Below are 23988 nucleotides of genomic sequence, written 5' to 3'. Positions count from 1 at the left end.
TCCACAATTCCTTTCAAAGTTTGCTTCTACACAGATTTGGAGATCTAAGTATTCCCATTTTCTTACTGTTCCAAAACTCTTAGGATGAAACCCTTTTTGGCTCTGCATCAAACCCTGTTCAAGATGCGGCTGGGCTTAAAGATGAAATCGTGGATGTCCTAACCTCCGATTTGCTTATCAGCCAGAAATCCCACAAACCCATTCTCAGTACTTCAGTGAAGGTGTCCAAGCACTTTGGTTAAACTACTTCTGTAAATATGCATCCTAACCTCTGTAGCTTCCATCCACAACTTGTAAAAACAAAAGATTCAATTTTGGTTTCCAATTAAGCTCCCAAAACTATTATGGGGTAATAGTACTACTAGTGTAGCTGTAGTGTGACAGTAAAAAGCAATACTATGATAACAGTGCTAAACTATGTTCACTGAATACTTCAATACTTCAGAAACCTAATTATAATATGACCAGAAATCTCACAAACCCTGTCTCAGTACTTCAGTGAAGGTGTCCAAGCACTTCGGTTAAACTACTTCTGTAAATATGCATCCACAACTTGTAAAAACAAAAGATTCAATTTTGGCTTCCAATTAAGCTCCCAAAACTATTACGGGATAATAGTATTGCCAAGGTCAGTGTAGCTGTAGTGTGAATGTGAAATTTTGCTCTAGTTTACCCTAGGGTTTTAACCGAGTTTCGTATAGAATGTGTAATCAAAGATATTAAGCAATACTGCAATTTTTATTCAAGATGTAAATTCTGTAAATTCAAATGCAACTGTAAAAAGCAATACTGTGATTACAGAGCTAAACAACATCCACTGAATACTTCAATACCTCAGAAACCAGTACACAATTTACATTATTCCAATCATTCACAACCTAATTATGCAGCAACGTAACTACTGACAATGTTTAGCAGTGGCTCATAACAATCACAAGTTCCACAATTCCTTTCAAAGTTTGCTTCTACACAGATTTGGAGATCCAAGTATTCCCATTTTCTTACTGTTCCAAAACTCTTAGGATGAAACCCTTTTTGGCTCTGTGTCAAACCCTGTTCAAAATGCGGCTGAACTTAATGATGAAATCGTGGATGTCCTAACCCCCAATTTGCTTATCAACTGACCAGAAATCCCACGAACCCTGTCTCAGTACTTCAGCAAAGGTGTCCAAGCACTTCGGTTAAACTAACTGTCCTTAGGTCGACCTTGAGGGCTCATTCATACATCGGCTCCTGCATATAATCATCAGCTAGGGCTGCCATCTGACTTTGAGTCTTCATGATAGTTGCAGCCTTCCAGATGGCTTTATTTCTGCTACAGGACGTCCTGCACAAGAGCTTAGTTTTATGTCCTGCGGTCTGTCCGGGATTTCTGCTCAGTGGATGATATCAATAATTTATCTTGCGATAGTACTACGACCTTGCCACAAGATTAACCAAAGAACTAATTTGCTGCTCCTTAGATGTATGATGCCCTGGATCAGAACAAGAATTCGCTGCCCATATGGTATGCCTGGGCCGGAAAAGAATTCACTACCTTCTCAGAGATATCACTCTGCCAAACATAATTTAGTGTCCAAGAATTCACTGCCTCCTCAGAGATATCACTGTGCCAAAACAGAATTTTCTCCAAGAATTCGTTGCCTCCTCATAGATATTACTGTGCCAAAACGGAATTTAGTCTCCAAGAATTTGCTGGCTCAGATAGAACCTTTGCCCAGAACAGAGATGAATAATAAGAGGATGTAAACTAGGGTGGAATCTTTGACAAAAGAGAGAAGGGGTCTAAAACCCTCAGCGCTAATGCTCCAGAACAAACGAATTGATCCACACTTGATCCAAAATGAATTGATCCCTCTCATATTTATAGATTTCCTAGAGAGGTCTCTTCTAAAATGATTGAATAAACTTTACTCCAAGCCCCAATTTTGGTTTTCTGCACCCAGCTGCCCCAAAGCTTGCCCAACAGTGGGATTTTTGGGGTTTTCCCCCTTATAGAGGACTATAGTCTAGAGGGATGGACAGGCTATTTCATCCCATTCGTCCTCAATTCATAGAGGGTGTTACAGTAGCATTCAGAACTTGAATTCCATTAAAGCTAGATAAAAACTGTCCTCAAACAATACTATTTGTTGGACACTATGCACAGTGTTCCGTTCCTGTGGGTCCTTAGTCTTTAAAATAACGTGGTCTCATATGTCAATTTGGCATCTGGAAAAGTTGCGACCTTAGATTCAATATTAACCTCCCAAAACTATTTATGATGTAATTGTACCACAGCTCCTCAAAGTCAGTGTAGCATTCAGAACTTGAATTTTATTAATGCTAGATAAAAACTGTCTTCAAACAATATCATTTGATGTAGGCTGCACAGTGTTCTGTTCCTGCGAACAAGAAATAAAATGTTTTTAAATTTAGGTATGTTCTATGCTTAGAGCAATTTATTTCAATTTTCACAGTTAGCTCCATATCTTTTCCAGATTAGCAATCACATCAGCATTAAAGTAAACTGCAGATAGAACATAAACATAAATCGCAGAAGACAAGTTAAGACAAGAGGACACAAGATGTCGTGCTAGCCAAGGACAAACCCCACTGTGGGGAAAAACTTGATCAATTCTTCTTATATGTTCTTCAATAGTTCAGCAGAGAGAGAGAGAGAGAGAGAGAGAGAGATAGTACGTTTACAACAGAAGTCAACACTTTGACTTATCTAGATAAGAGCATAAATCATCTCTAAGAAGATGATACATGAGATCAGTTGAAGACATGCTGGTTCAACTAATTCTCCAAGATGACTCCTTCACCTATCGTTGTGTTGCATTTCGTCATCATGCTGCACCTCACTGTGCTGCACCATGCTGCACCCATCATCACTATGTTGCATCTCATCACGCTTCATCAATCATGACTGTACCCATCACTGTACTGCATTATGTGCTATTGCTGCACCATGTTGCCATCCTGACCTATGTGTTGGCTGCACCTTGCTTGCTTGTTGTCCTTAGCATGCTTGTTGTTCCATGCTAGTTGTCCCTTGCATGCTAGCTGTAACATTGCATGCTTGGTGTATTCGCTGCTAAGTACCATACAACTCTTCCAATGTTAGTTAGCTGTCCCTTGCACGCTGCTCTCCTTCAGAGACAGATGCTCTGGCTGTTTCGGTAGTTCTCGGCAGTTCCAGTAGTTCTCGGCAATTCCTGTTGTTCCCGGCTGTTCTGGCTTATCTAGCAGTTTTGCCTTTTCTAGCAGTTTCGACAGTTCCAGCCTTTTTGGAAATTCCAGCTTTTTCGGCAGTTCCGACATTTTCTGGCTTTTTTGGCAGTTTCGTCTTTTTCGGCAATTTTGGCTTTTCCGACAGTTCTGGCAGTTCCAGCTTTTCCGGCTTTTTTGGCTTTTCCGGTAGTTCCGGCGTTTCCGGCTTTTTTGGTAGTTCCAGCTTTCTGCCCCCTAGATCAGGGCAACGTTATTCCTTAGGATCTCTCCTTCTACTAAGACCCAAAGACAAGTAGAGAGAGGAAGAGATCCCAAGTGTGTTGAAATGACTTGAAGACCACCTCTATTTATACTAAAACGTTGAGCACATGTGGGGTTTATTTGGTTGCTGGCCGACCTTGACGAATTGTCTTATAATGCAAATAAATTCATAACTCCATGAATACTTATTGGAATCAGATGATCTTTAGATCAATCCTACACTTTTCGATGAGAGGGATCCAAGAAAAATATCAGCTGCCATAAATAAGATGACCCACATGGATTTTGGCCCTAGTTGCCAATTTTAACACTCCATCTCAACTAGGGAGAACTCCATCCGTTGATCCATATGTCTGACTGTACTATCTCTGCCATCAGTGCCCTGTACTGCTCTGCTCTGATTTGTTGATCTCTCTCTTCTCTGATTTGATCTGCTAAGCTCTGCTCTGCTGAACCATGAAGAAGAAAAATTGATCGAGAATGTCTCATACCATTATTTACTGACCCGAAGTCAGTTTCATCTGAAGAGAGTGTGTCACATTACTCTTCCTGACCTGAAGTCAGTTTTATTGATCCAGATCAATATCACAAGAGAGTGTCTCAAACCACTCATACTAATCCCAGATCAGTTTCATTGATTCCAAAGCAATGTCACAAGAGAGTGTCTCAAACCACTCATACTGATACTAGATTAGTTTCATTGATTCCACATCAATGGAGGTCATCCTAGCATAGGGAGTACGGTAGATACAATGATGTGTCCTTCGATAGTACTACTATGGTCCCTATCCTCATTTCCCTACTCATTGATCAGATGAGAGGTACTTCCCATGAGTCCCAGACTGTTATCATCATCAAGTGATGTGTCCTTGCCATTCGGACACTCCTTCGCATAATGGCCGAACTAGTTATTTGCCTTTCCTTCCACCCTTAGATCCAGTCTTCCAATGAAGTGATCTTTAGGTAGGCCATATTCCGCCGCGGCATTCTGATAATATTCTCTACTTCGACTTCACCCTTGGTGAATTTGAAGAGGGATGAGGAATCCACTGATCCTTTTGTCCTTTCCCAACTGTCTTCGGTGATTGCTCTTTCACTCTTGCTTGGGCATTGTCTTCACCTCAGCTTCGATACCATGTTAAATTTAGGTATGTTCTATGCTTAGAGCAATTTATTTCAATTTTCACAGTTAGCTCCATATCTTTTCTAGATTAGCAATCACATCAGCATTAAAGTAAACTGCAGATAGAACATAAGCATAAACGCATAAGACAAGTCGAGACAAGAGGACACAAGATGTGGCGCTAGCCAGGGACAAACTCCAATGTGGGGAAACCGTTGATCAATTCTTCTTATATGTTTTTCAATAGTTCAGCAGAGAGAGAGAGAGAGATATTATGTTTACAACAGAAGTCAACACTTTGACTTATCTAGATAAGAGCATAGATCATCTCTAAGAAGATGATACATGAGAGCAGTTGAAGACATGCTGCTTCAACTAATTCTCCAAGGTGACTCCTTCACCTATCGTTGTGTTCAGTGTTTTAAAAACCGTTTTCAAAAACCGGTTACTGGTCAAACCGGCCGGTTAGCAAGCTGGCCGGTCCGAACTGGCCAAAAAACCCGGTTTGGAAGGCAGTTTCTCCAATTTTTGGCCCTAACCGGTGAAAACCGGCCGGTTTAGGACGGAATCGGCCAGTTTGTATCAAACCGGCCGGTTCCGTCCTAAACCGGCCGGTTTTAGGCATGCCCACCATAACTTGCAAAAAGCGGATTTCTAACTGTGGTTTTGGGGTTTTGGGGGGGAACTAAGGGTGTTTTCCGTCCAAAAACACCCTCTCCAAGCTATAAGAGGCCCCTCTCACTCTCGTTTGTCTCACACAACTGATTTGGAGTGTTTGTGAGTGTTTGTGAGTTTGTTTGTGAGCTTGGAGAGTGTTGAGTTTTTGCTGAAGTAGTCATCTTGGAGTTGGAGTTGGAGCTATTTTGGAGATAGTGTGTAGCTATCAGTGGAGTTGCCATCTTCAAGAGGAGGCTAAGGAAGCTTGTTTGCATTTCCAGGTAAGGATTTGCACTTGAAAATTCCTTATTTGACTGTTGTCCATGAATTAATTTTTTTTTATGTGTTATAAACTTCTCACTTCTATGATCTACCATCCAGGGAGTCATCATGCCTCCAAAAGCCAGAGATACTGCATGGGCTCATTGTGATATGATTGATGGCAAAATGATCTGCAAATATTGCCAAAAATCCATTCAAGGAGGGGGTATTAACAGGTTCAAGCAACACTTGGCTGGGATAGGAGGCCATGTAAAGCCATGTGGAGCACCAAATGAAATAATAGGGCATATTAGGGCAGAATACCTTCAGAAGTTGGAGACTCAAGTCACTGAACCAATAGAGAAGTTTGTGACTGCAAATTTTGGGAGTCGAGACTCAACCAACTGAGTTTGATCATGATGACTGAGACTCATGAGAAGTTTCAACTTCAAGTGATAATGTTGATCACTATTATAGTATTTACTATTATCATATATGTAGAGTCTAGACTGAAGTCTTGTAGTAGGCCACTGGCCCCATAGTTTGTAGGCTTTGTTTTTGCACTCTAGAGGCCATTTAGAGCCTCATTGCTTATGTATTTTGTCGATGATATGTATTGCACTCGGTGCCATTTTGATATATTGACCTTTACATGGTATATAAATGAGCAATCTTTGCATATTTTGTCTCTATTGGCTTGGAATCATGGTTTTAAATCTTAAAAATAGTTTTTTTCATTAAAAAATAATTATTTAATGTATTTTTCTAAAACCGGTTTGTTTAGACCAAACCAGTCCCGGTTAGACCGGTTCCGGTCGGTAAACCGGTTCATTAGGTGGACCGGTCCGGTCACCGGTTCCGGTTTTAAAAACATTAGTTGTGTTGCATTTCGTCATCATGCTGCACCTCACCGCGATGCACCATGCTGCACCCATCATCCCATATTTTGACTACGCTGCATCTCATCACGCTTCATTAATCATGACTGTACCCATCACTGTACTGCATTATGTGCCATTGCTGCACCATGTTTCCATTCTGACCTATGTGTTGGCTGCACCTTGCTTGCTTGTTGTCCTTAGCATGCTTGTTGTCCCTTGCATGCTAGCTATAACATTGCATGCTTGGTGTATTTGCTGCTAAGTACCATACAACTGTTCCAATGTTAGTTAGCTGTCCCTTAATGTTGCTCTCCTTCAGAGACAGATGTTCTGGCTGTTTCGGCAGTTTCTTTCCGGCAATTCTGGTTGTTCCAGGCAATCCCGGCAGTTCCAGTAGTTCCGGTTTTTCCGGCAGTTTTGGATTTTCTGGCAGTTCTGGCATTTCCGGATTTTTTGGGTTTTTCGATTTTTTTCGCAGTTCCAGCTTTTTCGACATTTCCAGCTTTTCTGGCATTTCTGGATCTTCCAGCAGTTTCGTCTTTTCCAGCACTTCCGGCTTTTCTGGCAGTTTTGGAAAATCCTTCTTTTCCGGCAGTTTCGGAAAATCCTTCTTTTCCGGCATTTCCGGCAGTTTTGGCTTTTCCAGTAGTTCTGGCATTTCCGGCTTTTCTGGCAGTTCCTGCTTTTCCGGCAGTCCCAAGTGTGTTGAAATGACTTGAAGGCCACCTCTATTTGTACTAAAACGTTGAGCACATGTGGGGTTTATTTGGTTGCTGGCCGACCTTGACGAATTGTCTTATAACACAAATAAATTCATAACTCCATGAATACTTATCGGAATCGGATGATCTTTAGATCAATCCTACACCTCTCGATGAGAGGGATCCAAGAAAAATATCAGCTGCCATAAATAAGATGACCCACATGGACACATGGAGTGTGGCCCTAGTTGCCAATTTTAACAAATGTCAATAGAGAAATTGTTTTCCTTAAAGCAGCCTTATCCAGCTAAAAAGTCTGACGGTACCACCAATAGATGTAAGAATTCCATATTTTGAATTTTTGATCATCCAAAGGCTAGCCACAATGCACAATTTGTGGAAGCTAAAAATAACATATAACAAAAGGTTGGGCACACTGCACACACAAATGGATTGGAAAGGCAGATCTGAATGGTATTGATGAAGGGCACAGCCTGTTTACTGTATTGTTCGTTGAAGTGATGAGAAACAAATGAGAGCATTCAGAACTTGAATTCAATTAAAGCTTAGATAAAAGACTGTCTTCAAACAATATTATATGATGTATGCTATGCAGTCCTTTGTTCCTGCAAACAAGAACCAAATTTATACAAAACCATCAATAGATAAACAATTTTCCTATATTCATTTTTATCCAGCAAAAGAGTCTTTAACACTACAATTACTATATACAACTATTCCATATTTTGAATTTTTGATCATCCAAAGTGCTACCCACACTGCACAATTTAAGAAAGCTTGAAAGAGCATCTAGCAAAAGGTTGGGCACACTGCACATGAAACAAATGGTATATTAATTGTATAATTTGCTGTTAAGCAATAAGAGAAACAAATGAAAGAGGGGGAGACCCCTATTTATACAAAAATGGAGAGAGACCCTAACTGATAAAAGTGATCATGTCCTTGTTACATGAAAGTGGCTTTTTACAAATATTGAAATATGAGACCATAAATACCTTTAAGACTAGAACATTATTACAAAATCATGAGACTACGTGCATAGTCTAATGCAGAGAGTCTAATTCTTCAAAATTTGCACTCCTGGAAAGAAGCACTATTGCTTGCAAGGCCAAGAGTTAAGTGTTTTGCACTGTTATCAATAATCTGTTGTTTGCAAAAGTATTTCTACTTTTTCTTTTGTTACTATTGCAGATATTTACTTTTGGGTAAAAGTGACAAGATCAATATTGTGAACAGCTTATTATTTATAATACTTAGGGCAGAAAAATTAAGGAACCTATTGAAAATAAGACAGGTTGTCTTTGATTCTGTGCCAAAACTATTAGTGTAAAATACCAATAGTTTAAACGACTAGAACATTATTACAAAATCATGATACTACACACATAGTCTAATGCAGAGGGTCTAATACATAATAAAGACGAGGTAGGTGTTACACAACACATTCTTCAAAATTTGCACTCCTGGAAAGAAGAACTATTGCTTGCAAGGCCAAGAGGTTAAGTTTTTTGCACTGTTATCCATAATCTGTTGTTTGCAAAAGTATTTTTACTTTTTTCTTTTGTTACTATTGCAGACATTTACTTTTGGGTAAAAGTTACAAGATCAATATGGTGAACAGCTTATTATTTATAATACTTGGGGCCGAAAAATTAAGGAACGTATTGAAAATAAGAAATGGGTTGTTATAATGCATCTATTTGCTTTGATTCTCTGCCAAAACTGTTAGTGTAAAATACCAACACATTCTTCAAAAGTTGCTTTGATTCTCTGCCAACACATTCTTCAAAATTTGCACTCCTGGAAAGAAGCACTATTGCTTGCAAGGCCAAGAAATGGGTTGTTATGATGCATTTATTTGCTATGCTTCTCTGCCATAACTGTTAGTGTAAAATACCAACATATTCTTCAAAAATTGCTTTTGATTCTCTGCCAACACATTCTTCTTGAGAATAAGAAATGGGTTGTTATGATGCATCTATTTGCTTTGATTCTCTGCCAAAACTGTTGGTGTAAAATACGAACACATTCTTCAAAATTTGCTTTGATTCTCTGCCAACACATTCTTCAAAATTTACATTCCTGGAAAGAAGCACTATTGCTTGCAAGGCCAAGAGGTTAAGTGTTTTGCACTGTCATCAATAATCTGTTTGCAAAAGTACTTTTACTTTTTCTTTTGTTACTATTGCAGACATTTACTTTTGGGTAAAAGTTACAAGATCAATATGGTGAACAGCTTATTATTTATAATACTTAGGTCAGAAAAATTAAGGAACCTATTGAAAATAAGAAATGGGTTGTTATGATGCATCTATTTGCTTTGATTCTCTGCCAAAACTGTTAGTGTAAAATACCAGTAGTTTAAACGACATCGTCTCTCATTTGTTTGTGGTGATAACATATCTTTAGCAGAAACATTGACGGTCCCTGTTCTTTATTTTTTTGCTTATAGCTAGATGTATTATCAAAGGAAAGGGAGCTGGCAGGGTTGAGAGCAAGTGTGAACACATTGACATCAGAATTGCAGCGGCTGAAGAAAATGTGTGCGGAGTGGAAAGAAGCAGAGGATGCCTTGCGAAAGAAATGGAAAAAAATTGAAGAGTTTGATGCTCGCAGGACAGAATTAGAATCAGTGTATACTGCTCTTGTTCGTGCCAATCTGGTATGGTCTTCTTATATATATGTATGTAAATGTATGTTGCATTTTTTCAATAGATAATCTTGGTTGAGCAATTTATGAACTTTTTCCTTAGATTTTATTGCATTCTCAATTAAAAAGATAAATTTTTATTGTTTAAAAAATATATTTTAGCATCTATAATTGTTCTGAATTTTGCTTATTTGTTTCACTGTTTTCCCAATTTTATAGTGTCGGAGCTTCCGAATTAATATATAATTCAGAATTTATATTTACATTGTAGACATGCTCCTGATTTGCACTCGGTTCATGTATTCTGTGATTTGGATTTTTGTAACGTACCCTCTTCTAAAATATGTTATTATAATGTTAAATTTTCATTAAAACTCTGCAACTACTTAGATGAATAACTGATAACTGAAACTAGTTAAATTTCACCAAGATACAAAGTTTCTTAACAACTTATAAGCAGCAGAATAAAAACACAGATAAAAACACATCACACAATTGACACACTTTTCTCAGGAAACCCAACAGGGAAAACCTGCCTGCGTGATTTGGCTATTTTTTTGATTGTCTTGGAGCAATTGAATCTATTACAAAGCAATCTGTCTCTCTTGAGAAAGTGTTTTGCTTTTCACACAAATCTAAGCTAATACAATTTAACTTGGCCTGCCTTGATCTCGGATCCTGCACAAAATTGATCCTCTGCTGCCTCCTTGACTTGCTCTGCAAACCCTACTGTCTTGCTTCAATTCTGCTCCTCCTTGTGCACTTGGCCTTTTTAATCCTGGCGCAAATCTCCTATTCTCTACCACATTTTTTGTTGATTTTCTAGGGCACCTGCTAGAATTAAGTTTTTTTTCTTCCCCTGATAACTACTTCAATGATCAATATAAACATTACTTTCACATGGCATTAAATTCAATATCATTTAGGCACAAAGAGACAAAAAGAGAGACAAAAAATTAGGCACACCGCCAAGGCAAAACCCAGTCTAAGTTTTTCCCTATGAGTTTACAGATTTATCAATACGTCATAAATAACAAATAGCAGAATAATAGCCAAACCAGTTAACCAAAATCATGATCAAGTGACATCTCAAAATCAAAGTCACTGAAATTTTGGCCCTCCCTAGAATTTCGGACTCCTGAAATTTCGGCCTGATCCTCAAATTTCGGCCCACATGTAATTTCGCTAATCTGAGATGCATGAGACCAAGTTGATATGTGCAAATAAGGAGAAATGATATCCTTTATATAGCCTTCAAGTGGGGGTCGAATGGGTGTTTCTTAGGATAAATTTGGAGGCAAATTTAAAAATTGAAATTTCCATTTCTTTTTCAAGATGAAAATACCGACCATGGCTATTATATTTTCCAACACTACCTCTTAGCCAAGGAGGTACTTTTTATTTTCTCTCTCAAGATCAATCTTCCTGGCCAATCATAGGTCTCATAGCCCACAACCTAAGGAAGAGATCACAAATACAAATCTCTCACTCTGTCAAGATCAATCTCCCTGACCAATCATCGGTCTCACAACGCACAACTTAAGGGAAAGATCATCAGTCTCATCATAAGGCAAGACACATAACATCCATCTCAAATTATCTCCTCGATCATGTGGTCTCACAACACATAGCCTATGGGAGGAACCAACAATACATCTCTCGGACCATAAGGTCTCATGACACACAAACTACAGGAGGAATCAACAATACATCTCCTGGACCGCAAGGTCTCACGATACAACCTATAGAAGGAATCAATAATACATCTCCCAGACCACAAGGTCTCACGACACACAACCTATAGGAGATGGTTCGTCATATTCAAGGGGATTCTCAGTCATCCTAGTTTCTTCACATAAACATCAACAACGAGGGCATCATCAGAAATGTAGCCATGGTGGATCTCAAATATTTCAAGAAACAACATTCAGTTGTTCATCTAGCTTCAGTCGGGGCTTCTCTCAGAAGTAAACATCAATAGCTATCAATAGACAATAATAGACTTCAACAATGGTTTCTCTCCAGAGCAACCATTGGCAATCACAAAAGTGAATAACAATATCCATAGTTGAATCCAAGCTCTAGAAATTTTGGCCCTCCTGTAATTTCGCTGGATCAAAGATGCATGAGACCAAGTTGATATGTGCAAATGAGGAGAAATGATCTCCTTTATATAACCTTCAGGTGGGGGTTGAATGGGTGCCTCTTACGGGCCCAACTGACCTAATAAATTTGGAGGCAAATCTAAAAATTCTAATTTCCATTTCTTTTTCAAGATGAAAATACTGACCATGGCTACCGTGTTTTCCAACACTTTTGGTCCCATTTCTTAAATCTTAACACATTTGAGCTCCTAATTTTTAGGACACCCTAACTCCACACTTGCGTACAATCAATGCCCCTAAATTATAGCGCACTTGTGCTCCTATTCTTTAGGATACAATTCATGCGCTCCATAATTAAGGCTCTCTCTCTCGGTCTCTCTAACTTGTGAGCACTGTCTTGTCACAATCCTTCGTGCACAAAACAATTGAATTTACTTGTGTCTTTGTCCTTCCTTTATAGATTCGATCCTGCGCTCCACAATTAATGCTCTCTCTCTCTCTCTCACTAACTTGTGAGCTTTGTCTTGTCATAATCCTTCGTGCACAAAACAATTAAATTTACTTGTGCGTTCGTCCTTCCTTTATAGATTCAATCCTGCGCTCCATAATTAAGGCTCTTGCACTCTCTCTCTCTCTAACTCGTGAGCTCTGTGTTGTCTTCGTGCACAAAACAATTGAATTTACTTGTGCCTTCATCCTTCCTTTATAGATTCGATCCATGCTAAATTAGGCTAGTTCAAATTTAGAACTTGAATTGTGATAGTGAGTTAACTAAGAGTGTTACTCGCTCTCCTTCCAATTATCATTGGAGTTGTTAACTCGTGTTTTGTCCAATCAACACTGGATATCTAACTCGCTCTTCCTTCAATCAAGACTGAACACTAACTCGCTTTAAATGAATTGCTAATTGCTAACCAATCTTGTAGCCAAACTAATGAAGACTTCCACTTAACTGGACCTCCAACACTACGCATGAACTCTTGATGATTATTTCCATAAACTGGAAATAGAAGTCCAACTCATGAGGACAATTTGAGGCCTTCACTGGCTATGGCACAAGAGAGAAGACCTTGCTCTTTACATTTTCAACAACTCCCTCTTAGCGAGGAAGGTACTTCTGGAAGAACCTCATCCTCATGGATCTGTCTTCAACGCTACCACATTCTCCATTGCTGTGGTTGCTCCCTCTGAACTAGATGACTTTCCTGCTTTCTCTTGTGGAATCAGATTTGAAGCCTTGTTCTTTCTAACCATGCTCTGCGAATCTATCACCTTAGTCATAAGTGCCATGTACCCTGTGTATCTCGATGGTTGTTTACTCTGCTTGAAGGTGGTACTAGTAAACAACTCCTCTACCCACTTGGATCAAACTCTTTCTATACTGGGAGTCACTGACTGAGTGGCGGCTGCCTCCACTCGCCCTGGGCTTTGCTCCTCATCACCCTGCTCGTCGGCCCAATTGCCAACTAGCAGAGATTCAAACTGAGATACTGGCTAAGGCTCCATCTTGAGTAGCTTCTTCTCAGGTATTCTAACCTGCTCTTGCTCTAAGGACTCCCTCAGAGCTTCGCTCTCCTAAACCATCACTTCTCTACTTTGCACACTTCGTGCATTGCTGCTCAAGGCCGTGCCTGTCTCTACTTGGAACTTGTAGAGATTCTTCATCTTCACACCTATCTGCTTTTTACATCTAGAAGCTAAGTGTTGGAGGTAAGGCTTACCTCTGCTGAAGATGACATCATAACCCTTGTTCTCAAGGGTAGCTACTGGAGCAAGATTTTGCTTCAGGCCTAGAACATAGAGGGCATTTATGAGATGGAGATGACTACCCGACTCCCTCTGAAAACTAATAGTACCAACTCCTCTAGTTGTATACATTCCATTTCCTAGCTCAATCTGAAACTGTAGGTCCTTCTCTTTCATGTGGCTGAAATACATCTTGTTCTCAGTCACGTGGAAGGATGCTCCTGAATCAATATACCATACACTGTTGTCTGCTGAGTTTTCCATACAAGCTATCAATGGGAAATATTTCTTGAACTGGGCAAAAAACACATCTACCTCTGTTGATGCAGCTACATAATCCTTACTGGACTCCTCCCGATTAGGACACTTAGTGGCATAGCGTTTGAACTCATAACAATGGAAGCACTTGATCTTGCTCAGATCCTTCTTGTTCTTATCGTCCTTCTGATTGGACTCGACCTCTCCTTGGCCCTTCTTGCCTTTGGCTCTGCTACCTTTGCTTGCTAGGGCAAAGTTCTCTTCCTCCTTTGCTGGAGCTTCTCTACCAGCTCTGGTTCCTCTCTAGATTTCTTCTTGAACACAATCACTCCACAACCTTTCCAACTGGGAATATTCTCTCTACCATTTACTGCATCTTGGAAACTATACCAAGACTTATGGAGTTCTAGAAGCTCCAGACTCACTAGGTCTTTTTCTGCGATTGTCTCGCCCACAACACCTTCCTCATCACGAACCTAAGTGAACTTTGACAGCTATGTGATTATGGGCTCTCCTTTGCTCATCTAGATACTTCATAGTTTCTCTTTGAGAGCCAGCTTTCTAGCATCACTGGAACTGTGATACAAATCTAGGATGGATTTAAACATCTCATATGTTGTCTTCTTCTCATGGAGACGAGGGATAATATGGTCTTTGATTCCCTCAAGAATGATCTTCCTTGCCTTGATGTCATTCTTGTTATGCTGGGCCAACTGTTGGGCATCTATAGGTGTCACTTTTTGCTGCTTCACAAACTCTAGCACCCCATTATCTTCCAACACCACTGATATCTGCTCCTTCCATGCATAGAAATTCGAGGCTCCCTCTAAACTGTGATCTGACCTTAGTCCTAGGAACGCCATACTGTTATCCAAAGAACTACTTTGCTCTGCTCTTCAAACTCTAGCACAACGGAAGTGTGGTGGGCCCATAACCCACAGGTCACAGGATTGAACCTATCTTTGATACCATGTTAAATTTCCATGAAAACTCTACAACTGCTTAGATGAATAACTAATAACTGAAACTAGTTAACTTTCACCATGATACAAAGCCTCTTAACAACTTATAAGCAACAAAATAAAAGCAAGCACCCCATTATCTTCCAACACCACTGATATCTGCTCCTTCCATGCATAGAAATTGGAGGCTCCCTCTAAACTGTGATCTGACTTTAGTCCTAGGAATGCCATACTGTTATCCAAAGAACTACTTTGCTCTGCTCTTCAAACTCTAGCGCAACGGAAGTGTGGTGGGCCCATAACCCACAGGTCATAGGATCGAACCTATGTTTGATACCATGTTAAATTTCCATGAAAACTCTACCACTGCTTAGATGAATAACTAATAACTGAAACTAGTTAACTTTCACCATGATACAAAGCCTCTTAACAACTTATAAGCAACAAAATAAAAGCACAACACACAATTGACACACTTTTCTTAGGAAACCCAACAGGGAAAACCCGCGTGCTTGATGTCGCTATTTTATTGATTGTCTTGGAGCAATTGAATATATTACAAAGCAATCTGTCTCTCTTGAGAAAGCATTCTACTTCTCACACAAGTCTCAGCTAATGCAATTGATCTTGGCTTGCACTGGACTGTTGCCATTCTCTCTGGATCATAGCCATTCTTCAGTCCCTTCATTTGATCTCTACATTTTGCCATTGCCCTTCATATGCGTTCCATTCCCTTCTGATTAAAGGAAGGGACTGAAGAATGGTTGCCAGCCAGAGAGAATGGCCACAGCCCAGGAATCAAACTTTCTCTGGTACCTTTTGGGATGTACCTTGAGGTAGTCAAGGTATGCCAAATCAAAAGGATTATTTTAGCTAAAGGTGATACAGCTTCATTAAAAAAATTCAATAAAGTTAAAAGAGAAATATTAAAATACAAGGTGGAAACTATTGTGTATCAAAGAAAGAAGAAACTATTGTATACCAAGGACTTCAATTGAAATTTGCTGAAATAAAGAACGAAGTGGCTCCCAACGACAACAAAGGGAGGAGTATTTAGTTATAATGGTTTAAAAAGGGTCCAGTATAAAGTCTCTTGATTCCTCTATATGAGATGTTGATGTAATTTTTTGTTCGATATGGATGAAAACATCGGTTATCTTTTCTTTAAACTTGACAAAGAACTGTTTGTTGTTTTGGAATAATAAAAATATGATAATATTGTATGGTCTTATAATGAAATTGTGCTCAAAATCTACAGAATCAGGATTTATAGATGATGTATTAGTTCAGGAAGTTGTCGTAATTGATAATGATGAACTGTAACAAGAAAAGGAGCATGGGACAAGGAAAAGGTGCTTAAGGTCGATCAAAGATATGATAAAATTGAGATAAAGAAAGACACTTTACAATGAAATCTTATCTTAATCCAAATTAGCAGTGCTGTTGCTCCGATGAATCATCATACCAACATCTGCATTACTCTGGAAAAAGTGGCGCTGTTTACATTCGAAATTTCAATATGAATTCTTGTCAAAGACATACTTGGAGTCATAATAAGAAAAGTCTGATTTGAGAATCTTATTGACAGGTATTTCGATAAAAGTTGACCTAGGATGGATTGATGCTTAACAATGCATCTTTTTTGCTCCGAGCTTTGAGGATCTTTTTGCTTTGTTTGCTATTGTGCTTCAAGGCCAAAGCCTTCCCAGATGGGAGGGCATGTAATATATCTAATCACTATTGTATACTCTTATCCTTCAAGGTCAATGCCCTCCCAGATGGGAGGGTGTGTAATATACCTAATCACTATTATCATATTTAGTAGCTAGTACGTAGGCTTGTGTCCATCAGAATGGTCCTGTCTCTTAAGTCATATCCTTATATGAATAGACAGATGAATCATTATGTTCTCTTCCTCTTCTCATATTGTCTCTCCGTCTGTTCCAATTGAACCCTGATACTCTACCTATAAAAAAGTAGGATCGAGGGATTGTACCTTTTCTTATAAATATTATGATCTAAGACATAGTGTGACTATCACAAGGTACTCACGGTTCTTTACATTACGTTCCAATTTTACTTAGTAGGTGATAATATGGCCACTGCAAGACCTCTTTTAAGTCAACCTGTAGCCAATTATTCCTCAGTTATCTAGTCATAATTTGAGGTGACCTACTGTCATGTCTGCAGTGATGGACTTCTGCTGTGTCAGGCTAACCGTTAAGTTTTTGTTTAATGGTGAAGTAACCATACTGTTATACCAGGCAATATAGGAATGGGTTTATTTGTTTTTAGACATAACACGGACAGCTTAATTGGGTGAATTAAATATTCTGTGCATCTTTCTATTCAAGATGGATGAGTATATTACTCTTGGTCTATTTGTTCAGTAGCGCAGCCTATTTATTATTGATACTCTAATACATTATGTCAAAAAGTACGTTGTTTAGCTGACTGCATAGGTTCATTTTGGACGTTGGTACCTCTTGAGGCAACCGACCATCTTATTCCAATTGTTTATTGGAGTGGATTTATACTTTACAGGCCAATGAATCTAGCTATGTCAGTACAAATTTGACTTTTATGCTGATAGGCGTGTCTATTTTGTATTAGGGTTTCCAGAATTTTAATTTAATGATCAATAATTATTAGGTGAATTGCAGGGATTTAAGCTTCATATAATATTCTTAGTAGTAGTCACATATTAAAGGTTGAGATTTATCTCAAAATTAGTTATGCCCTTTCTGCCCTTATTAAATTAATTAATTAAAGAAAATATCTTATGAACATGTGTCATATTAACATGAGTTATGGTTTTTTGAGTATATTGTATTAGAAAGCCATGATATTTTTAACAAAGTCTATATTCAGTTTAGGAATCTCCATGGTAAAGTGGGGGTGAATCTCCATGGTTAAGAATCTTGTTATTTTTATTTTTAATTTTTGTAAATTTATATATGTTTAACTCATATGTTAATTCTTTTTATAATAATAATAGTAATAATATTTTAGAATAAAGTTATAATTTAGTTAATTTTTATGAGTTTTATTTTAAATTTTGGCAGAGTGAGATATATCATAAATATATCATAAGGTAAGCGTTTTGATGCCTATTGGCATTTATCAGTCATTTAATTTATATGACTGCACTAGTTTATCTTTATTTTGGGAAACATACTCCAAACTTTAAATGTTAACAGGGCTGTATCTGTTTTGCACATGCAGGCTGCTGCTGCGTCATGGGAACAGCATCCACTGGCTGCTCGTGAGTACTCATCAAATACCATCATACCTGCTTGTATAGCAGTTCAGAGCAAAGGCTCAGAGGCTCATGATATCATAGAGAAAGAAGTAGCTGCTTTTCATAGAAGTCCAGATAACAGGCTTTATATGTTACCAGCCACTCCACAGGTTGGCTTATAGCTAGAATATTACCTCTAGCTTATTGTTAAAATACATCATATATTTTGAGAAAACTTTACGGATATTTGAAAATGAAGTTTAGATTATCTACCACTAGGACAGTCTGTTTGATTATCTAGTGTATTAATCATACCTTGATGTTTCCTTTCAATCAAGCTAGGCTCTTTTGGATTCTATGGGTGTAAGTGGGTCAACGGGACCTGAAGCAGTTGCAGCTGCAGAGAAGAATGCAGAGTTGTTGACTGCAAGAGCTGGTGCAAGGGATCCTTCAGCAATTCCATCCATTTGCCGCATTTCTGCAGCATTACAGTATCATGCCGGTAATGTGTCTTTATAGTTGGATATTTTAGTGGATTTTTGAAAATAAAGAAAATCAAATGAAATCATTTTTAAGAGAACTCCAGAAAGAAGACTAGGAATGGTGATATGGGACACAAAGGACACATAAATTCGAGTATCCAACATGAGACATGCTGACCCTGGGAACCGGACAGGGAGGAAACTTTAGTGAATTACACATAAAAATGAAATATAGATGGCGATTCAATTTAGAAACTAAAATTGGAAATACACAGTGACACTGAGAAGGGGGACAAACTCAGTGGTGGCATTCATCCCTTTCTGTTGCCCTTGATGATAGAACCATGATTTCTGTGCAATGAAGAAGAAAATGGACTGTTGTAGGAAAAATCTTGAAAAATGGTGGACAAATTCACTTAGCACTTGAAATTCCTTATAACACTGCTTAATAGCCCTTAATCTTGGAGTCCAAAACCACTGAGCTCCAGAGCTGTGACTGAAATGCATTTGAATGAGGAGAAAGTTCTGTGCCTTAGGTTTGAATTGAAGGCCAATTTTTATATATGTCATAGCTTCCATATTCTTGAGATCGGTTGGTCCTTCATCTCTTCATCTAGAAGATTCACAAAAAAAGCAAGGGTTTCCTGCACCTCTTCCTCACGAGGAGGGATAAATGGGTATTTGTTGTGCAGGGTTGGGGTTTGCCTGGATTCTATGTTGTGTGGCAATCCCCTGAAATTTGTTTGCTATTATAAGGAAATAGAATCATATCTTTTTATTCACCCTAGTATAGAATTTGCATGTTTTAATTATTTAAATCTTCACTACTTTTGAATATCTGTGCATCTCAGTCATTTTATGTTTTAAATTATGATTTTATCGAAATTCCCAATTTGAGGTTGTTTCTGAATATATTCAGCATGCACTGTATTTTATTGCGTTGAACTTAAAATCCGTACAGCAAGTAAAATATAGTAGGCTATTTTTGATTCCCTACATGTTTGTGGTTGAAGGTTCTTGCTTTTGTATTGCCTATTGTTGGTACTGTGAGCGAACTCCTTGTACTACTACAAATACGAGAAAGTGAACTCCTTGTATTTGTCTTTTTAGCATAAACTAGCTTCTGAATGTGTTTTTAACTTTTTGTGGAAAAGTTGGTGAAAAATCTGTTGGTTTTCTCCAATGGAGATTTTGTTAATGAAAAATCTGTTGGTTTTCTCCAATGGAGACTTTGTGAATCTTATTTTTTTCGAAGAAAAAGACGTAATTTCATTAATACTCGTAGCAAAATTACATTCAGTGTATTTCTCATATTTTACTACTCTCTTGTCACAGATTGAGCTTTACAAGCCCATCCCAGCGAGAAAACATGACAGAAAAGAACCGTTTGTCAAGACCATACATCAAAATATACCACAAAAAACTATTCATAAGAGCAGATTTCTGATCCTTATACTGCCGCACGATAGAAAAAAACATCTGTATATGCCTGTAAAAAAACCTGACCCTCTGACTGAGAGTCACCCTAAAAAAACAGTGTCACAAGTTCCAGTGCTGTTATGAGTGCTTGCTACAGTCTGATGATATCCGGTTCAGCATAACTATCAATAAGCAAAAATGAAAACCTGTCATTACTCAGATCATATCCCAAGCCTCAAAACTTAAAAGAACTGTGCCATATCATTGTACGGTCTGTGATAGAACTCACAGTGTTCCTGTCCTTGGATCTCTGTCACCTGCCAAGTCCCTGAGTCCAGAAGAGGCACCTCCTTAGAAAGCCTGTGTGCTTCTCTGTTATGTTCTCTGTATATGTGCCTGCAAGAGAAGTGTGTAAAGTCAAGACATAATCATCTAATATCCTCCACAATGATGACCAAATATATATTTCTGCATTGCTGTACTATCACCAGCATAGAAATCACCAAATATTTGTAATTTGTCACATCCCTTCTCAAGAGCATAGGCAATCAATGACCTGCAAGCAATGGACTCTGCCCAATTATTTGTGCTGTTTCCAAGGCCAATTTTTACACAATAGAAATGTCTTTCAGATAGGTAAAGCACAAAGCCCCCTCCTGCTTGGTTTCCATCCTCTTGGGCTGCACCATCAAAGTATCCCCATGGCATTGACTTGTCTATAACCTTCTCTTTGATGATTCTGATAGGTTGATGGGATTTAGTCTGCGCGAAGTGATTAAGGATAGCTATACTCTCTGCTGCTATTATTCCCAGAAAGGAGGAAATACCCTGGAATATCTCCCTGTTTCTCACTATCCATATCCCCCAGTTGATTATAAGAGGGAGCCCATTAATGGGTTTGTTTCCTTGATCCTGCACCCAGGATTGCCAGGATTCTCCAAAGAGTGGCCTATTCTATATACACTGTGCACCCAGAATCTGCCTGCATTCCTTCCATACTTGTTGGGTGAAAGGGCATGTTACAAATAGGTGCTCTAAGGTCTCATTTGATCCCTTATATAAAACACACCACCATGGTCCCCAATCACATACTTTCGTTGCATGACCTCCCAAGTAGGGGCCCTTTTTGCCATTATGCACCATGTTAATGGTGGGCATTTTGCTTTCCACACAACACTCCACCACCATGTTGTAGCCTCCAATTGGTTCTGAGTCATTAAGTAGATGTAACCCATTTTGGGGGTATAGATACCCTGAGGCGTAGAAGCCCAAATTAGTTCTTCGTCTTGGTTGTTTAGCTTGATGTGCGCCTTGGATAAAGCTTCCAAATATTGTCTCCATTCCTCTTGGTATTCCCCTAGTATATACATTTCCTCTGTTGAGTGCCACCCCTAAGTCCATAATGTTGAGAAATCTAGGGCAACAAGTGTAGGTGATTTCTCTTACTTTGATAACTGCTTGTGATGCATTTTTACTTTACTTGATTAAATTCTTCTTTCCTTTATTATTATTAGTGTTCTCTATCATCAACCAACTACCAAATTATAAAGAACAATGAGACAATAGGACACAAGATATAGGCGATCAGCTAGGGCCAAAACCTCTCCATCTAAAAGGAAAACCCACCAGAATCCTTCTCTTTCTATATAACTTCAATTAACAAATTCCAAGACCTATGACCCTTGACTTAGGACCCTACAAGACCAAGTCATCCTTCTTTCTTGATGAGCTTTTCCTTAGACAACTTCCAGTAACAAAATTCGACCTTCCAACAACTTCTCGAGCAACTTTGACCCTAGCAACAATTTCTGCAACTTCAACCTAGCAGCTTTAGCAACTTTGACCTGGCAGCTTCACAACTTCGACCTTATGCAGCTTCAACAACTTCGACCCTGAAGCTTCACAACTTCGATCCAAAGGCAACTTCACAGCTTCGACCTTGCAGCTTCAGAACGTCAACCTTGCAGCTTCACAACTTCGACCTTGCAGCTTCATAACTTCAACCTTGCAACTTCACAACTTCTATACAGCTTCAAAATTTTGTCTAGCCTAGAAAACTGTAGAAACCCTAGAGAGAGAGAGAGAGAGAGAGAGAGAGAGAGAGAGGCCCAAAAACTTCAATCTTGATCTTCTTCTTCTTCTTTGTCTTTGTCCAGCTTCTATCTTGAGGAGAGCAAACTTGCTTGAGTGAGTGTGCAAATGAGGTTGAATTCCTTCTTATTTATAGGATTGTGAGGGGTACGAATTACTATCTTGAGGCCGATTTGTCCCTCCATGGAGGTTGACTTGATCTTTGTGCCATGATGACGTCTTGGAGGTTCTTTTGACTCTATTTTGACTTAATAGATTTTTCTTTACAAAATGTAACATGCCAAAATGGGTCTTCAATACATGACAATGACTCAATTAACTTTATGACAAACCTAGATGTTGAAGAATCTAGGGAAATTCAATATTAGTGATTCTTCATTGTCTATTGATCACTGCTTGTGATGTCTTCTCCTTAGTTTAACTTCTTTATGTTAGTGTGTTCTTCAATCATCAAATGGTTATCAAAACTAGAAGATCAATAAAAATGCAAGTACACAAGATGTAGGCTCTAAGCCAGGGCAAAACCTCTCCTCTTGAGAGGAAAACGCTTCAATCTCTTCTTATAGATGTTTAATTGACGAATACCAAGAACCTTGACAAAATTACTTGACTCAGGATGACCTCCAAGATACTTGTCACTATCCCCGACACTCTTCAGCGTTCAGATCACAGTCTTCTATCTTCATACTGTCTTCATGTCACTGTACTATTTCAGATTTCAGTCTCTTTATACCTTCGCTGTCTAGTTACAATCCTTGGCTTCTATAGTTCTTCTCTTCCTCGACTTCCATAGTTCTTCGCTTAACAATGAATGTATTACTTGACTGTTGTGACACTGCATTGTGACAGTTCTTCAATCCTTCACTGAGATGACAATGATGGGACAGACTTCACCCGAGAGCTTTAAGATATATATATGATGAGACTTACTTCACCGAGAGCTCCCTAAGATTGAGATATATGTCACTCTTTACGTTCACTGTATTGCGTCCTTACTTCTTTGTTGAATGCTCAGAGTAATCTGAAGTCTTGTTTCTTATTAGGTGAAGTCACTCCATATATATAGTGACCAACGTTTGCTTTGTAGGCCGACATGAGAACCTGCAACTATGCTGATGTTTCATTGAGGAGATCATTGTTTTCTTTTAGCTGACTGCAAGAGTGATAGTGACATTTGATTGGAGCATAGATCTTTGCCATTATGACTTCTCTATAATACTTATGTTAAGACAATAAATCCTAAAGACATCAAGAAGAAGTCTTTGACCTATGGTAAACACATCTTGCTCATGAAACCCATGATTCAAGGAATAATAATCATTTGTTTCTTGTTTACATAATATTATAATTACAAATCATAATGAAAACCGAACCTAGTTACATTTTATTCAACACTAGAAGCACTCAATGGGTGCTTGACCTAAAAAAAATTTCCCTTGAGCATTAAACCCATTCTTCAAGAACACAAATAATAAATTTATTTTTTTCTTTTCATTAAATACATAAAATCACGATTACATATGTCGTTATGAAGACCAAACCTAGTTACATATTTCAACACTCCCTCTTAACTATGGAGGTATTCATAATCCATACAAGGTACTTGGACATTCTCAATCTGAAGAATCCTCATAAGAGGAGTTGGATTGGTAACCCATCCATTTAGCATAATATCATCCAACATTGTGACATAGCAAAGCCTTGACTAATCGCTCCATCTCTCAACAACATCAGAGCACAATGTTGGCAAGATCAATGATTTATAGACATCTTCATTATTGTCTCTCTCAGAACATACCCCACCCAGGTCCTCTCAGAGTATGTTCCACTATGACTATTCTTATCTTGGATTCCCAGTCCTCAAAGAATATCGGTCCTCTACGACTACTTTTATCTTGGATGCCCTACCACAT

The 23988-nt window shown here is 38.6% G+C and overlaps 1 protein-coding gene across 1 annotated transcript in view; it reads left to right on the top strand.

Annotated features, from left to right (window-relative positions):
- Nucleotides 1-23988, top strand: part of AUG5 (HAUS augmin-like complex subunit) — an 89746-nt gene that overhangs the window by 37325 nt on the left and 28433 nt on the right. Inside the window, exons 5-7 of the mRNA XM_089438317.1 lie at nucleotides 9574-9783; nucleotides 18068-18253; nucleotides 18426-18585. Coding sequence (XP_089294443.1) covers nucleotides 9574-9783; nucleotides 18068-18253; nucleotides 18426-18585 — 556 coding nt within the window. The remainder of the gene's footprint in view (nucleotides 1-9573; nucleotides 9784-18067; nucleotides 18254-18425; nucleotides 18586-23988) is intronic.

The sequence above is a fragment of the Pinus tabuliformis genome, chromosome 9 (assembly GCF_031772625.1).
Source record: "Pinus tabuliformis cultivar Carrire ecotype Pingquan chromosome 9, CPIR1, whole genome shotgun sequence".
Lineage (NCBI taxonomy): Eukaryota > Viridiplantae > Streptophyta > Pinopsida > Pinales > Pinaceae > Pinus > Pinus tabuliformis.
Note: the sequence above shows the minus strand (reverse complement) of the source record. Positions and strands in the feature narration are given on the sequence as shown.